General features: G+C 40.3%; 1 protein-coding gene across 2 annotated transcripts in view; it reads left to right on the top strand.

The window, feature by feature from the left end:
* Positions 1 to 14,137, top strand: part of SYN3 (synapsin III) — a 447,307-nt gene that overhangs the window by 55,495 nt on the left and 377,675 nt on the right. For both annotated transcript variants that reach the window (XM_068970770.1, XM_068970769.1), the window contains exon 3: positions 328 to 419. In XM_068970770.1, the coding sequence (XP_068826871.1) occupies positions 328 to 419 (92 nt within the window). The remainder of the gene's footprint in view (positions 1 to 327; positions 420 to 14,137) is intronic.

The raw sequence follows: 14,137 nt of genomic DNA, 5'->3' as shown, positions 1-14,137 counted from the left end.
TATATCTCTTGTCTCTGCCCCTCTCTTGGTAACTATGGAGTTTCTCTATACCACTACCTCCTATCTCTCTCTCCCCCTGCCTGTCCACTCCTTTAGAGTTAGAGTACCTTCTTCTACCTTCAAGGAGGTAGAAATTAGTAGTGATGTAACCTTGGACATGTCACCATGCCTCTCTGCATCTCAGCTTCTTCATCTTTCAAAAAGAGAGATAAATAATATTACTAATTTCACATGAGATTTAAATGTATATTTGGCACATATAAATGTGATGAGTCATTGGCATCCCTAGTATTTTGTGAATCCTTATTGTTTTGCTTTCTCTTTTAGGCTGAATTCTCAGAGTTGAATCTAGCCGCCTATGTTACTGGGGGCTGTATGGTGGACATGCAGGTCATGAGAAATGGAACCAAGGTTGTGAGGTAAGGAAGACCACGGTACAGAAAACCTTCATTCCAGAGGTGTGTATGAAGTACCTTCAGAGCCAACCCCTCTGTTTGTTGCCTGTAGCCTAACTCCTGTACTGCACATGCTTTCATGTGTAGAATGTATGCTTCCAAAGAGTTTAGGTGTTATTGCACATTAATGACTAATGGCACAAATAATATGGGGAAGCAGCTGAGTACCCTGGAATGATCCCTGGGCTTGGAGAAAGAAGACTTGGGTTTCATTTCTGACTTTGTGGCTCTGTTCAGTAATATTATTTACTCTCTCTTGCCCTCTGATTCTCATCTGCCACATGATGATAGTGAATATGAAAGTAGAAGGCAAGTATGTGAGAACACCCTATTGTTAATAATTATAAAGTGCTGTACAAATATGAAATTTTTTAAAATAAGCTGCATCCTGCTTTCAGCAGTAGGGAAAAATAAATGTTCAGAGACTCCCTTCTCAGGACATCACACCTAAAAGTAATGAATATTCCCGCCCACCCACCCAAATCTGTAATATATGCTGAACTAGACGGGACATGAGGGAATTCTTCAGAAGCCCAGGAATGTCAAGAAAGTATAAATCTGGAGGAGCAATAAAGAGCATATTAAAACATTTCTATCTAGTTAAGTACTGAGAGAATGATACAGACCAGGTCTTGTGAGGATTCAGATGGAGAAGAAATAGGATTCATATTTGGGAAAGTAGAGACAACAGGAATAAATTTGAGGAAAAGGTAGTATTTGTTCTAATGGGCATTCTGTGTGTTTTAAGAATAGGAAACGGTTCTTGTACAAACAAAAAAAAAGGGAGTATGTTTAGGAAATTATGGTAATTCAACTAATTCAGCCATTATTTTCTGAGTACCTGCTGTGTGCCAAGGAAGACATTACATGGCTTCCTATTTCCAATAATGGTAGACCAATTCTGGATTATCTGGAAACAGCTTCAAAGCTGGTTGTAAATAATGATACCTTCAAAGCCATCAAAGAGTTGACATGGTAGTAAGAACTTTCCAGGAAGAGAATGATGGGGAAGTAGAAATCCAGAGAGAGAAATGAGTACAAAAGCTTCATTTTTGCTGTGAGTATTGCTAAGTTCAACAAACTTGAAAATTGGTTTTGATAGTCTAGCAGGGGCAAGGGAGAAAGAAATCAATACCCAGGGTTACTTAGGATGTAATGGTAGGGCCTCCCCCAATAAGCTGAGACCTCAAAGGAACTACATCTCAAGGTAAATGTGAACCATAGGTATATGAGTCCTCATAAGTAACTGCAGCTTGCATTGCACTTTGATTGACCTTCCAGGGAACTTCGAGCATTAATCTTAATTTATGGTAATCCCAGACATGCAAGAAGTAAAAGCAAATCCTGTGTAGTGGAAGGCACCTTCATCCTAGGCTTCAAATAATTATTCAGATCATTTTTTGTATAATGGTTAGCACATAGTAAAAAATAATAAGGCATAGACACCATGAATGAGAAGAAAGTGAAAGTGAAGTCTCTCAGTCAGTGTCCGACTCTTTGCAACCCTGTGGACTACAACCCACCAGGCTCCTCTGTCCATGGGATTCTCCAGGCAAGAATACTGGAGTGGGTTGCCATTTCCTTCTCCAGGGGATCTTCCCAACCCAGGGGTCTAACCCAGGTCTCCCGCATTGCAGGCAGATGCTTTAACCTCTGAGCCACCAGGGAAGCCCATGAATGAGAAGAAATAGGAAATATAGACAGCAGAAAAGATATTCTCAAAGACACCATATATTGTAATGATCAGACACACATTCTTAAAAGAAAAATATCCTACATATTAAGTTGAAAAAAATCAGATTGAAAGATGTCCGCAAGGAATCAGTTCAGTTCAGTCGCTCAGGCGTGTCCGACTCTTTGTGACCCCATGAATCACAGCATGCCAGGCCTCCCTGTCCATCACCAACTCCCTGAATTCCCTCAAACTCACGTCCTTTGAGTCAGTGATGCCATCTCATCCTCTGTCATCCCCTTCTCCTCCTGCCCCCAATCCCTCCCAGCATCAGAGTCTTTTCCAATGAGTCAACTCTTTGCATGAGGTGGTCAAAGTACTGGAGTTTCAGCTTTAGCATTATTCCTTGCAAAGAAATCCCAGGGCTGATCTCCTCCAGAATGGATTGGTTGGATCTCCTTGCAGTCCAAGGCACTCTGAAGAGTCTTCTCCAACACCACAGTTCAAAAACAAGTCTTCGGTGCTCAGCCTTCTTCACAGTCCAACTCTCACATCCATACATGACCACAGGAAAAACTGTAGCCTTGACTAGACGGACCTTAGTCGGCAAAGTAATGTCTCTGCTTTTGAATATGCTATGTATAGGAAACTATAAAAAAATGACAGAACAAATTTTATTAAAATCAAAAAGAACTTCTAGAAAGGAAAACTACAATAACCAACATTATTAGAAGTGTTGTGTTTAATGACATATTAAACAGCATTGAAAAGGTGTTAATGAAGTGAAAGTATTTTATGAAATAAGGCAAAATAAAAATATTCACAAAGACCTCACTGAGGGAAATTGTAAAGTATGTACTTCAAGAAAAAGAAAATGATCTCATTATAACATAAAGCAGCAAGAAGATGTGAAGAGCAAAGAAGGTGGAAATGTTAATAAATGTTATCTTCAAAAAACAGTAGTAATATCTTACGGATTTGAAAAATATATGAAGGATTAAAATATACCACAGTAAGTAGATTCTGGGGTTAAATAGAATTAAGATATTTTGAGGCCCTTGTAGTAGCAGAGAGGAAAGTCAATATATTGATTATTAATAGGCTTCAAGAAGTTAAAAATGAAAATTAAAGAAATAAAGAATAATTAAAGGTTATCTCTGTGGTAATTACTAAAAATAGAAATGAAATGTAGTACTTAAAGGTGATAAGAGAAAAATAGAAATAATAAGAGAAGACAAAAGGAGAAAAGCCAATGCAGAACAGGTATTATAAATAACACAACTAATGTGATAAATTTAAATCAGTCCAACAGGCTGATAATCTGAATGGTGTGTATAGCAGTACTGGTTATTAAAATACTGAAATTTTTCTATAGAAATTGGTAAATATTCCCTCACCTGAGCCCACTGAATGTCTTCAGCCACCCTTAACCATAGATGGGCAGGGACATTGGACTACTCTTTGTTCCTCAGTTCACAACACTTCTGTCCCCCATGTCATATCCTTGTTTCTCCCATGGTCAGAGGACACCCAAACATTGTAGGGGAGATTCACCCTTGGAAGCAGTAGTGGATTCAAGTTGTCGTTGTTGTTGTTCAGCCACTAAGCCATGTCTGACTCTTTGTGATGCCATGGACCGCAGCACACCTGGCTTCCCTGTACTTTACTATCTCCCAGAGTTTGCTCAGATTCATGCCCATTGAGTTGGTGATGCTATCTAACCATCTCATCTTCTGTTGTTCTCTTCTCCTTTTGCCTTCAGTCTTTCCCAGTGTCAGGGTCTTTACCAATAAGTCAGTTCTTTATATCAGATAGCCAAAGTATTAGAGCTTCAGCTTCAGCATCAGTCCTTCTAATGTTCAGGGTTGATTTCCTTTAGGATTGACTGGTTTGAGCTCCTTGCTGTCCAGGGACTCTCAAGGGTCTTCTGCAGCACCACAATTTAAAAATGTCAATTCTTGGGTGCTCAGCCTTACTTATGGTTCAACTCTCACATCTGTACATGACTACTGGAAAAACCATAGCTTTGGCTATATGGACCTTTGTCTGCGAAGTGATGTCTTTGCTTTTTAATATGCTGTCTGAGTTTGTCATAGCTTTCCTTCCAAGGAGTGAACAACTTTTAATTTTGTGGCTTTAGTCACCATCTGCAGTGATTTTGGAGCCCAAGAAAATAAAATCTGTCACTGTTTCCACTTTTCCCCATCTATTTGCTGTGAAGTGATGGGACTAGATGCCATGATCTTAGATTTTTGAATGTTAAGTTTTAAGCCAACTTTTTCACTCCTCTTTCACCCTCATCAGGGGCCTCACCAGGGCTTCCCTGGTGGCTCAGATGGTAAAGTGTCTGCCTGCAATGCAGAAGACCGGGTTTGATCCCTAGGTCGGGAAGATCCCCTGGAGAAGTAAATGGCAACCCACTCCAGTACTCTTGCCTGGAAAATCCTATGGACGGAGGAGCCTGGAAGGCTCCAGTCCATGAGATCTCAGAGTCGGACACGACTGAGCAACTTCACTCACTCACTTCACTCTCATCAAGAACCTCTTTAGTTCCTCTTTACTTTCTGCTATTAGAGGGCTATCATCTGTGTATCTGAGATTGTTGCTATTTCTCCTGGAAACCTTGATTCCAGCTTGTGATTCATCCAGCCTGGGGTTTCACATGATATACTCTATATAAGTTAAATAAGCAGAGTGACAATATACAGCCTTGTTTTACTCCTTTCCCAATTTTGAACCAGTCCATTGTTCCATGTCAAATTCTAAGTGTTGCTTCTTGACCTGTATACAGGTTTCTCAGGAGACAGGTAAGGTGGTCTGGTATTCCCAGCTCTTTAAGAATTTTCCACAGCGTGTTGCAATCCACACAGTCAGAGGCTTTAGTGTAGTCAATGAAGCAGAAGTAGATGTTTCTCTGGAATTCCCTTACTTTCTCCCTTGCCTAGAATCAGAATATCACACTGTTTAGGAGGGAGAGCCTGGGACCCAAGCCAAGTCAGTGAGAATTCATGTGAGACCTTTGCTGGAATTCTTGGGTGACATACATATTTGTTCTGCTGGGGCTGCTGAGCCAGTGGAATGGTCTCCTGGAGCTGCTGGTGGCCATGGCTGTTTGTGCTGGAGGGAAGGATCTGCTAAGAATTAAGCAAAAGCAAAGGAAAACACAGCAAAGACAGAGAATAAGAGTCAATGACCTGATGATGTTGTTCAAGGCCTTGACTCCAGGCTCATCTCCAAACTAGAGCCAGAAAAAAAAAATCCTTTTTGATGAAGCCAGCTTGACTTGCACATACAGAATTCATGAAATTTATCTATGTAACCCATACTTTGTAGCATTTCCTATGTGCTAGGCACTGTCCCAAGCACTTAACATGTATTGACTCATTTCATCCTTTCAACAGCCCTGTAAAGTGTGTACTATTATCATCCACATTTTCCAGATGAGAATACTGAAGTTGGGTAATGGAATCAAGGTCTCCAGCCAGTAAGGGGGCAAAACTAGGATTCAGGCCTAGGTACTTGGTCCCATAGTGTTTGTGTCACCACTTACTGGACTGCCTCTTTGATAAGGGGAAGACTGTTTTGTAGTTAGAGCTGCTTAAAGAGGCAGAAAGAGCTTCCCAGGTAGTGCTAGTGGTAAAGAACCTGCCTGCAGGAGACAGGAGAAACACGGGTTTGATCCCTGGGTTGGGAAAATCCCATGGAGGAGGGCCTGGCAACCCACTCCAGCATTCTTGCCCAGGGAATCTCATGGACAGAGGAGCCTGGCAGGCTGTAGTCCATAAGGTTGCAAAAGTTGGACACAACTGAAACAACATAGCATGCATGCACACAGAGAGGCATTAAAGTAGTATACATTATGAGTAGTACAGAAAAATACCATTAGACAAATATCGAGATCAAAGAATCTGAATTTTAGACAGTGGGAACTTAGAAAAATAGGAAGATACTCATTAGTAAAATGAAAACAAAACTGATGAAGTGAAAGTGTTAGTCACTCAGTCATATCTGATTCTTTGTGATCCCATGTACTGTAGCCCTCCATGATTTTCTGTCCTTGGAATTCTCCAGGAAAGAATACTGGAGTGGGCAACTGTTCCCTTCTCTAGGGGATCTTCCCAACCCAGGAGTGAACCAGGGTCTCCTCCAATGCAGGCATTTTTTTTTTTTTTTTTTTTTAACCATCTGAGCCATCATAGAAGCCCCAGTAAAACTGATAAAGGTAAGTGTTTGGTCAGGTTAAGAATGCGTCCCTGGTGGCTCAGATGGCAAGGAATCCGTCTGAAATGTGGGAGACCTGGGTTCAGTCCCTGCGTTGGGAAAATCCCCTAGAGAAGGGAACAGCTACCCACTCCAGTATTCTTGCCTGCAGAATTCCATGGACTGTATAGTCCAGGGGGTTGCAAAGAGTCAGACACGACTGAGCAACTTTCACTTTCACTTTTCAAGGATACTCTAATACTGTAATGGTGGTGTGTAAATAACTTTTAAGTCTAGTAAAAAGGTTAAAAGGCAAAAGTGTTAAAAATAACAATAGCCACAATGATTCATTAATGAATATACAAAATAAGAAGATATAAATTGTGGCATCAAAAACATAGACTATAGGGAGGGGCAAGTAAAAGAGTAGTTTTTATATGGAAATAAAGTTAGGTTGTTTAGTTGATAACTTAAGATAGACTGTTGTAACGATTAAATGTTTTATGTAAGCCTCATGGTACCCATACAAAGAAGGCAATGGCACCCCACTCCAGTACTCTTGCCTGGAAAATCCCATGGGCGGAGGAGCCTGGTAGGCTGCCGTCTATGGGGTCACACAGAGTCGGACACGACTGAAGCAACTTAGCAGCAGCAGCAGCATGGTACCCATAAAGCAAAACCCTATAGGAGATACACAAAACAGAAAAACAAATAATTCAAAGCAAACTACTAAAAGTAGGCTTCTCAGGTATTGCTAGTAGTAAAGAACCTGCTTGCCAGTGCAGGTAGATATAAGAGATCCAGGGTTCGATCCCTGGGTTGGGGAGATCCCCTGGAGGAAGACATGGCAACCCACTTCAGTAATTCTTACCTGGAGAATCCCATGGACAGAGGAGCCTGGAGAGCTGCAGTCCATAGGGTCACAAAGAGTTGGACACAACGGAAGCAACTTAGCATGCATGCATAGAAAAGTATCAAATCATGAAGGAAACCAGCAAAGGAGGAATAAAGGAACAAAGAAACTGCAAACCAACCAAGAAACAATTAGGAAAATGGCAGGGATTTCGCTGGCAGTCCCGTGCTCAAGACTCCATGCTCCCAATGCAAGGGGTGAAGGTTTAATCCCTGCTCAGGGTACTAAGATCCCACATGCCATAGAGGATGGCCTAAGAAAATAAAATAATAAACAAAATGGCAATGATACTTTAAATAATTAATTTAAATGTAAATAGATTAAATTTTTCAATGAAAAGACATAGGATGACTGAATGAATTAAAAAAAAAAAAGATGCTGCTTAAAAGGGACTCACTTTAGCTTTAAAGACATACTTAGACTGAAAGTGAAGGGATGGAAAAAGATATTCCATGCAAACAGGAACCAAAACAGAGCAGGGGTAGCTGTGCTGATTTCAGACAAAATAGACTTTAAGTTAAAAACCGTAATAAGAGACAAAATTGACATTATACGATGAAAAAGCAATCTATTTAGAGGATCCAACAATTGTAAATATATATGTGCCCAACATTAGAGCACATAAAAATGTGAAGCAAATATTAACAAATATGAAGGGAAAAGTAGATAGCAATACCATAATAATAGAGAACTTCAAGACCCCACTGTCATCACTGGATCATTCAGACAAGAAATCAATAAGAACATTAAGCTTGAACTATCAGTTCAGTTCAGTTCAGTTCAGTCGCTCAGTCACGTCAGACTCCTTGCAACCCCATGAATCGCAGCACGCCAGGCCTCCTTGTCCATCACCATCTCCCGGAGTTCACTCAGACTCACATCCTTCGAGTCAGTGATGCCATCCAGCCATCTCATCCTCTGTCGTCCCCTTCTCCTCCTGCCCCCAATCCCTCCCAGCATCAGAGTCTTTTCCAATGAGTCAACTCTTCACATGAGGTGGCCAAAGTACTGGAGTTTCAGCTTTAGCATCATTCCTTCCAAAGAAATCCCAGGGCTGATCTCCTCCAGAATGGATTGGTTGGATCTCCTTGCAGTCCAAGGGACTCTCAGAACTAGAACAAATAATTTCAAGATTTGTATGGAAATACCAAAAACCTAGAATAGCCAAAGCAATCTTGAGAAAGAAGAATGGAACTGGAGGAATCAACTTGCCTGACTTCAGGCTCTACTACAAAGCCACAGTCATCAAGACAGTATGGTACTGGCACAAAGATAGAAATATAGATCAATGGAACAAAATAGAAAGCCCAGAGATAAATCCACATACATATGGACACCTTATCTTTGACAAAGGAGGCAAGAATATACAATGGAGTAAAGACAATCTCTTTAACAAGTGGTGCTGGGAAAACTGGTCAACCACTTGTAAAAGAATGAAACTAGATCACTTTCTAACACCATACACAAAAATAAACTCAAAATGGATTAAAGATCTAAATGTAAGACCAGAAACTATAAAACTCCTAGAGGAGAATATAGGCAAAACACTCTCTGGCATAAATCACAGCAGGATCCTCTATGATCCACCTCCCAGAATACTGGAAATAAAAGCAAAAATAAACAAATGGGATCTAATTAAAATTAAAAGCTTCTGCACAACAAAGGAGAATATAAGCAAGGTGAAAAGACAGCCTTCTGAATGGGAGAAAATAATAGCAAATGAAGCAACTGACAAACACTAATCTCAAAAATATACAAGCAACTTATGCAGCTCAATTCCAGAAAAATAAATGACCCAATCAAAAAATGGGCCAAAGAACTAAATAGACATTTCTCCAAAGAAGACATACGGATGGCTAACAAACACATGAAAAGATGCTCAACATCACTCATTATTAGAGAAATGCAAATCAAAACCACAATGAGGTACCATTTCACACCAGTCAGAATGTGTGCGATCCAAAAATCTGCAAGCAATAAATGCTGGAGAGGGTGTGGAGAAAAGGGAACCCTCTTACACTGTTGGTGGGAATGCAAACTAGTACAGCCACTTTGGAGAACAGTGCGGAGATTCCTTAAAAAATTGCAAATAGAACTACCTTATGACCCAGCAATCCCACTGCTGGGCATACATACCGAGGAAACCAGAATTGAAAGAGACACATGTACCCCAATGTTCATCGCAGCACTGTTTATAATAGCCAGGACATGGAAACAACCTAGATGTCCATCAGCAGATCAATGGATAAGAAAGCTGTGGTACATATACACAATGGAGTATTACTCAGCTGTTAAAAAGAATACATTTGAATCAGTTCTGATGAGATGGATGAAACTGGAGCCGATTATACAGAGTGAAGTAAGCCAGAAAGAAAAACACCAATACAGTATACTAACACATATGTATGGAATTTAGAAAGATGGCAATGACGACCCTGTATGCAAGACAGCAAAAAAGACACAGATGTGTATAACGGACTTTTGGACTCGGAGAGGGAGAGGGTGGGATGATTTGGGAGAATGGCATTGTAACATGTATACTATCATGTAAGAATTGAATCGCCAGTCAATGTCCGACGCAGGATGCAGCATGCTTGGGGCTGGTGCACGGTGATGACCCAGAGAGATGTTATGGGGAGGGAGGTGGGAGGGGGGTTCATGTTTGGGAACGCATGTACACCCGTGGTGGATTCATGTCAATGTATGGCAAAACCAATACAGTATTGTAAAGTAAAATAAAGTAAAAAAAATAAATAAAAAATAAAAATAAAAATAAATAAATAAAAGTAAATTAAAAAAAAAAAAAAGAGTCTTCTCCAACACCACAGTTCAAAAGCATCAATTCTTCGGCGCTCAGCCTTCTTCACAGTCCAACTCTCACATCCATACATGACCACAGGAAAAACCATAGCCTTGACTAGACGGACCTTAGTCGGCAAAGTAATGTCTCTGCTTTTGAATATGCTATCACTTAGTCATAACTTTTCTTCCAAGGAGTAAGCGTCTTTTAATTTCATGGCTGCAGTCACCATCTGCAGTGATTTTGGAGCCCAAAAAGCTAAGTCTGACACTGTTTCCACTGTTTCCACTATTTCCCCATCTATTTCCCATGAAGTGATGGGACCAGATGCCATGGTCTTCATTTTCTGAATGTTGAGCTTTAAGCCAACTTTTTCACTCTGCACTTTCACTTTCATCAAGAGCCTTTTTAGCTCCTCTTCACTTTCTGCCATAATGGTGGTGTTATCTGCATATCTGAGGTTATTGATATTTCTCCCGGCAATCGTGTTTCTTCCAGTTCAGCATTTCTCATGATGTACTTTGCATATAAGTTAAATAAGCAGGGTGACAATATACAGCCTTGACGTACTCCTATTCCTATTTGAAACCAGTCTGTTGTTCCATGTCCAGTTCTAACTGTTTTTTCCTGACCTGCATACAGATTTCTCAACAGGCAGGTTAGGTGGTCTGGTATTCCCATCTCTTTCAGAATTTTCCACAGTTGATTGTGATCCACACAGTCAAAGGCTTTGGCATAGTCAATAAAGCAGAAGTAGATGTTTTTCTGGAACTCTCTTGCTTTTTCCATGATCCAGCGGATATTGGCAATTTGATCTCTGGTTCCTCTGCCTTTTCTAAAACCAGCTTGAACATCAGGGAGTTCACGGTTCACTTATTGCTGAAGCCTGGCTTGGAGAATTTTGAGCATTACTTTACTAGCATGTGAGATGAGTGCAATTGTGCGGTAGTTTGAGCATTCTTTGGCATTGCCTTTCTTTGGGATTGGAATGAAAACTGACCTTTTCCAGTCCTGTGGCCACTGCTGAGTTTTCCAAATTTGCTGGCATATTGAGTCCAGCACTTTCACGGCATCATCTTTCAGGATTTGAAGTAGCTCAACTGGAATTCCATCACCTCCACTAGCTTTGTATGTAGTGACGCTTTCTACCCAACAGACATACACAGAACATTCCATCCAAGAGCAGCAGAATATGCATTCTCAAGTGCATATGGAACGTTCTCCAAATAAATTATATGTTAGGCACAAAACAAGTCTTAACAAATTTAAGATTAAAGTCATATCAGATATTTGTTCACACCACAGTTATATGAAACCAGAAATAAATCACAGGAAGAAAACTAATCTAAAACTAAAAATAAGTCTACACAGCAAAGGAAACCAACAAAATGAAAAGGCAAGCCATTTTTCTAAGGGGTTAATATCCAAAATATATAAAGAACTCATAAAAACTTAATAGCAGAATGAAATAACCTAATTTCAAAAATGGGTAAAAGATCTGAACAGACATTTTTTTTCCAAATGAGATATATAAATGGCCACTGGTCTATGAAAAGCTGCTCCACATCACTAATCATCAGGGAAATGCATATGAAAAGCACAATGAGATACTGCCTCACACCTGTTAGGATGACTGATATCAAAAATCAAAAGATAAGTGTGGTTGACGATGTGGCAAAAGGAGATTGTGGATTGTTGGAGGGAGTGTAAATTAGTACAGCCATTATGGACAATAGTATGGAGTTTCCTTGAAAAATTAAAAATAAAGCTATTGTATGACCCAGAAATTACAACTGGGTCATATCCAAAGGAAATAAGATCATTATGTTGAAAAGATATCTCTTCTCCTATGTTTATTGCAACATTATTCATAGTATCCAAGGTGTGGAGATAATCCACATGTCCATCAGTGGATTGATGGATTTACAAAATTACATATATGTATGTTTATGTGTGTGTGTATAAATGTTTTCCAGCCTTAAAAAAGAATGAAGTCCTGCCATTTGCAATAACATGGATAGACCTAGAGGACATTATGCTAAGTGAATTAAGTCAGAGATAGATAAATATTGCATGATCTCATTTATATGTGAAATCTAAAAAATTTTCAATTTAGTAACAAAGAATAGAATGGTGGTGACTAGTGTCTGGTCAGTGAGAGGAATGGGGAGATGTTTGTCAAGGGGTTTACACTTTCAGTTATAAGATGAATAAGTTCTGGAGACCTCATGTACAGTGTGCTGACTATAGTATATGTATAGGTGAAGGTGAAGTCACTCAGTCGTGTCCAACTCTTTGCGACCCCATGGACTTCTCCATGGGATTCTCCAGGCAAGAATACTGGAGTGGATTGCCATTTCCTTCTCCATATGTATATGTATAGTATACTTGACATCTACTGATTATATCTTAAGTGTTTTTTTAGCATACAGAAAAGGGTTAAGTATGTAAGGTGATAGATATGTTAATTAATTTGATCATGGTTTTCATTTCATAATGTATGCATATATCAAACCATGTTGTACATCTTAAACACATGACAAAATACGCTGTGCACCTTAAACATATACACGTTTTCGAAGAAAGCGCTTGAATTTGAATCCAGGTCTCTGATTTTATGCCAAGTGAGTTCCCAAATGTTTTTAAATCCATAAATTTTGTCCACTCCTCAGCACCAGTCCTGTTGAGCCCACCCCAGGCTGACTTGAGTGGACTCTGGGTCTGTGCAGGAAACAGCAGGAAGTAGAGATTTCTCCTGGGTGCTGAGTATGGCTTAGGCTCATCTAGGGTACAGAATATGTGTTGCTCTTCTTCAGAAATCTGTTGCTCAGATATGAGATTCTATCTCTCTCTGCTTTTTCATCTATAAAAGTTGATTGTATTATTTTACATAGTTTCAAAAGAATTAAATGAGATGTTATATGTGAAAGTTTGTTCATTCCTTCATCCCATAGGTGTTTATTAAGGGCCTATTCTATGTTCCAGGCTCCATTTCAGATATTAAGAATTGTATCAGACAGGCACTAGGCAGAAAACAGAATACACCCCCAAATAATTTAAATAAAGAGATTTTAATGAAGCAATCACTTATAGAAGAATATTGGGAGTCAGGGAACATGGGGCATCCAATAACAACATCAAGAAGCCATTATCATCATTAGGGATGAAGGGACAAGGAGAGGAAGTAGAAATAATAGACTCAGTCTGGAAGGTTTCATCTATACTTGGGCAGGAGAGCCATGTAATTGAAGCGGTAGTTGTCTAGGAACTTAACTACCTCCAAGGTCTTGGCACTGAAGCAGGGTGGGCACTAGAAAGAAGCACCATTGCCCTCCAGTTTCCTGCTTGGGCCTCATTTTGGCCCAGTGAGCAAAAGAGCCCAATACAACTATCCGCAGAGTTCAGTCTCCCGGGGCTCAGAGCAGGGCAGTGAAGAATGGGGTGGGGGCAGGCGGGTGCCAGAAGAGAATAACTCTCTTAGGAATCTCCGGTAAACAAAACAGCCCACTTCTCTGCTCAAGGCCAGGTTCTACTAGTGCTTTGTAAATGGTAAAGTATTACACATGAATTGGCTAAATCATGGGTAATTGTAGTAATTAAATTGATAGCACCCCTTACTCTGGTTTCTGTCAAACACCCAAACTAAGAGTGAACTGCCAGCCAGCTCGAGGTGCTCAAGAGCAACTCAGACAACCCAGGTTCTCAGTAAAGTTGCATAATTGTATTTAGAGAGCAGAGCAGGGGCCATTCCAGGGCATGTTAAGATTCATGCTTTGTGGATGGTTGTGGCCATTCTGGGCCCAGATTCAATCCTGGCTTCACAATGGAGCAATAAAAAAAGGGCAGCCGTGTCCATACAGCCAGATGGGATTCAAAATACAGGATAGGAGAAACCAAGAATGAAAAACACCCAAGGAGGCAGACGTTAATGAGGCCCCAGCCTAATTACACAAGCCCAGCTCTCAGTGTCCAGCATTAGGCAACACTAAATTACAGGCACCCGTTCAAACCACGGCGGCTGATAATGTGTCTCTGCTCATTAGAAGGTCAGACCTCAGAGAGGGTTGAAGAGAGGGAGCCAGCAAGCATAAGTACAC

The sequence above is a fragment of the Capricornis sumatraensis genome, chromosome 4, assembly GCF_032405125.1.
Source record: "Capricornis sumatraensis isolate serow.1 chromosome 4, serow.2, whole genome shotgun sequence".
NCBI lineage: Eukaryota > Metazoa > Chordata > Mammalia > Artiodactyla > Bovidae > Capricornis > Capricornis sumatraensis.
The sequence above is the reverse complement of the archived record's forward strand: the minus strand, read 5'-3'. Positions and strand labels throughout refer to the sequence as shown.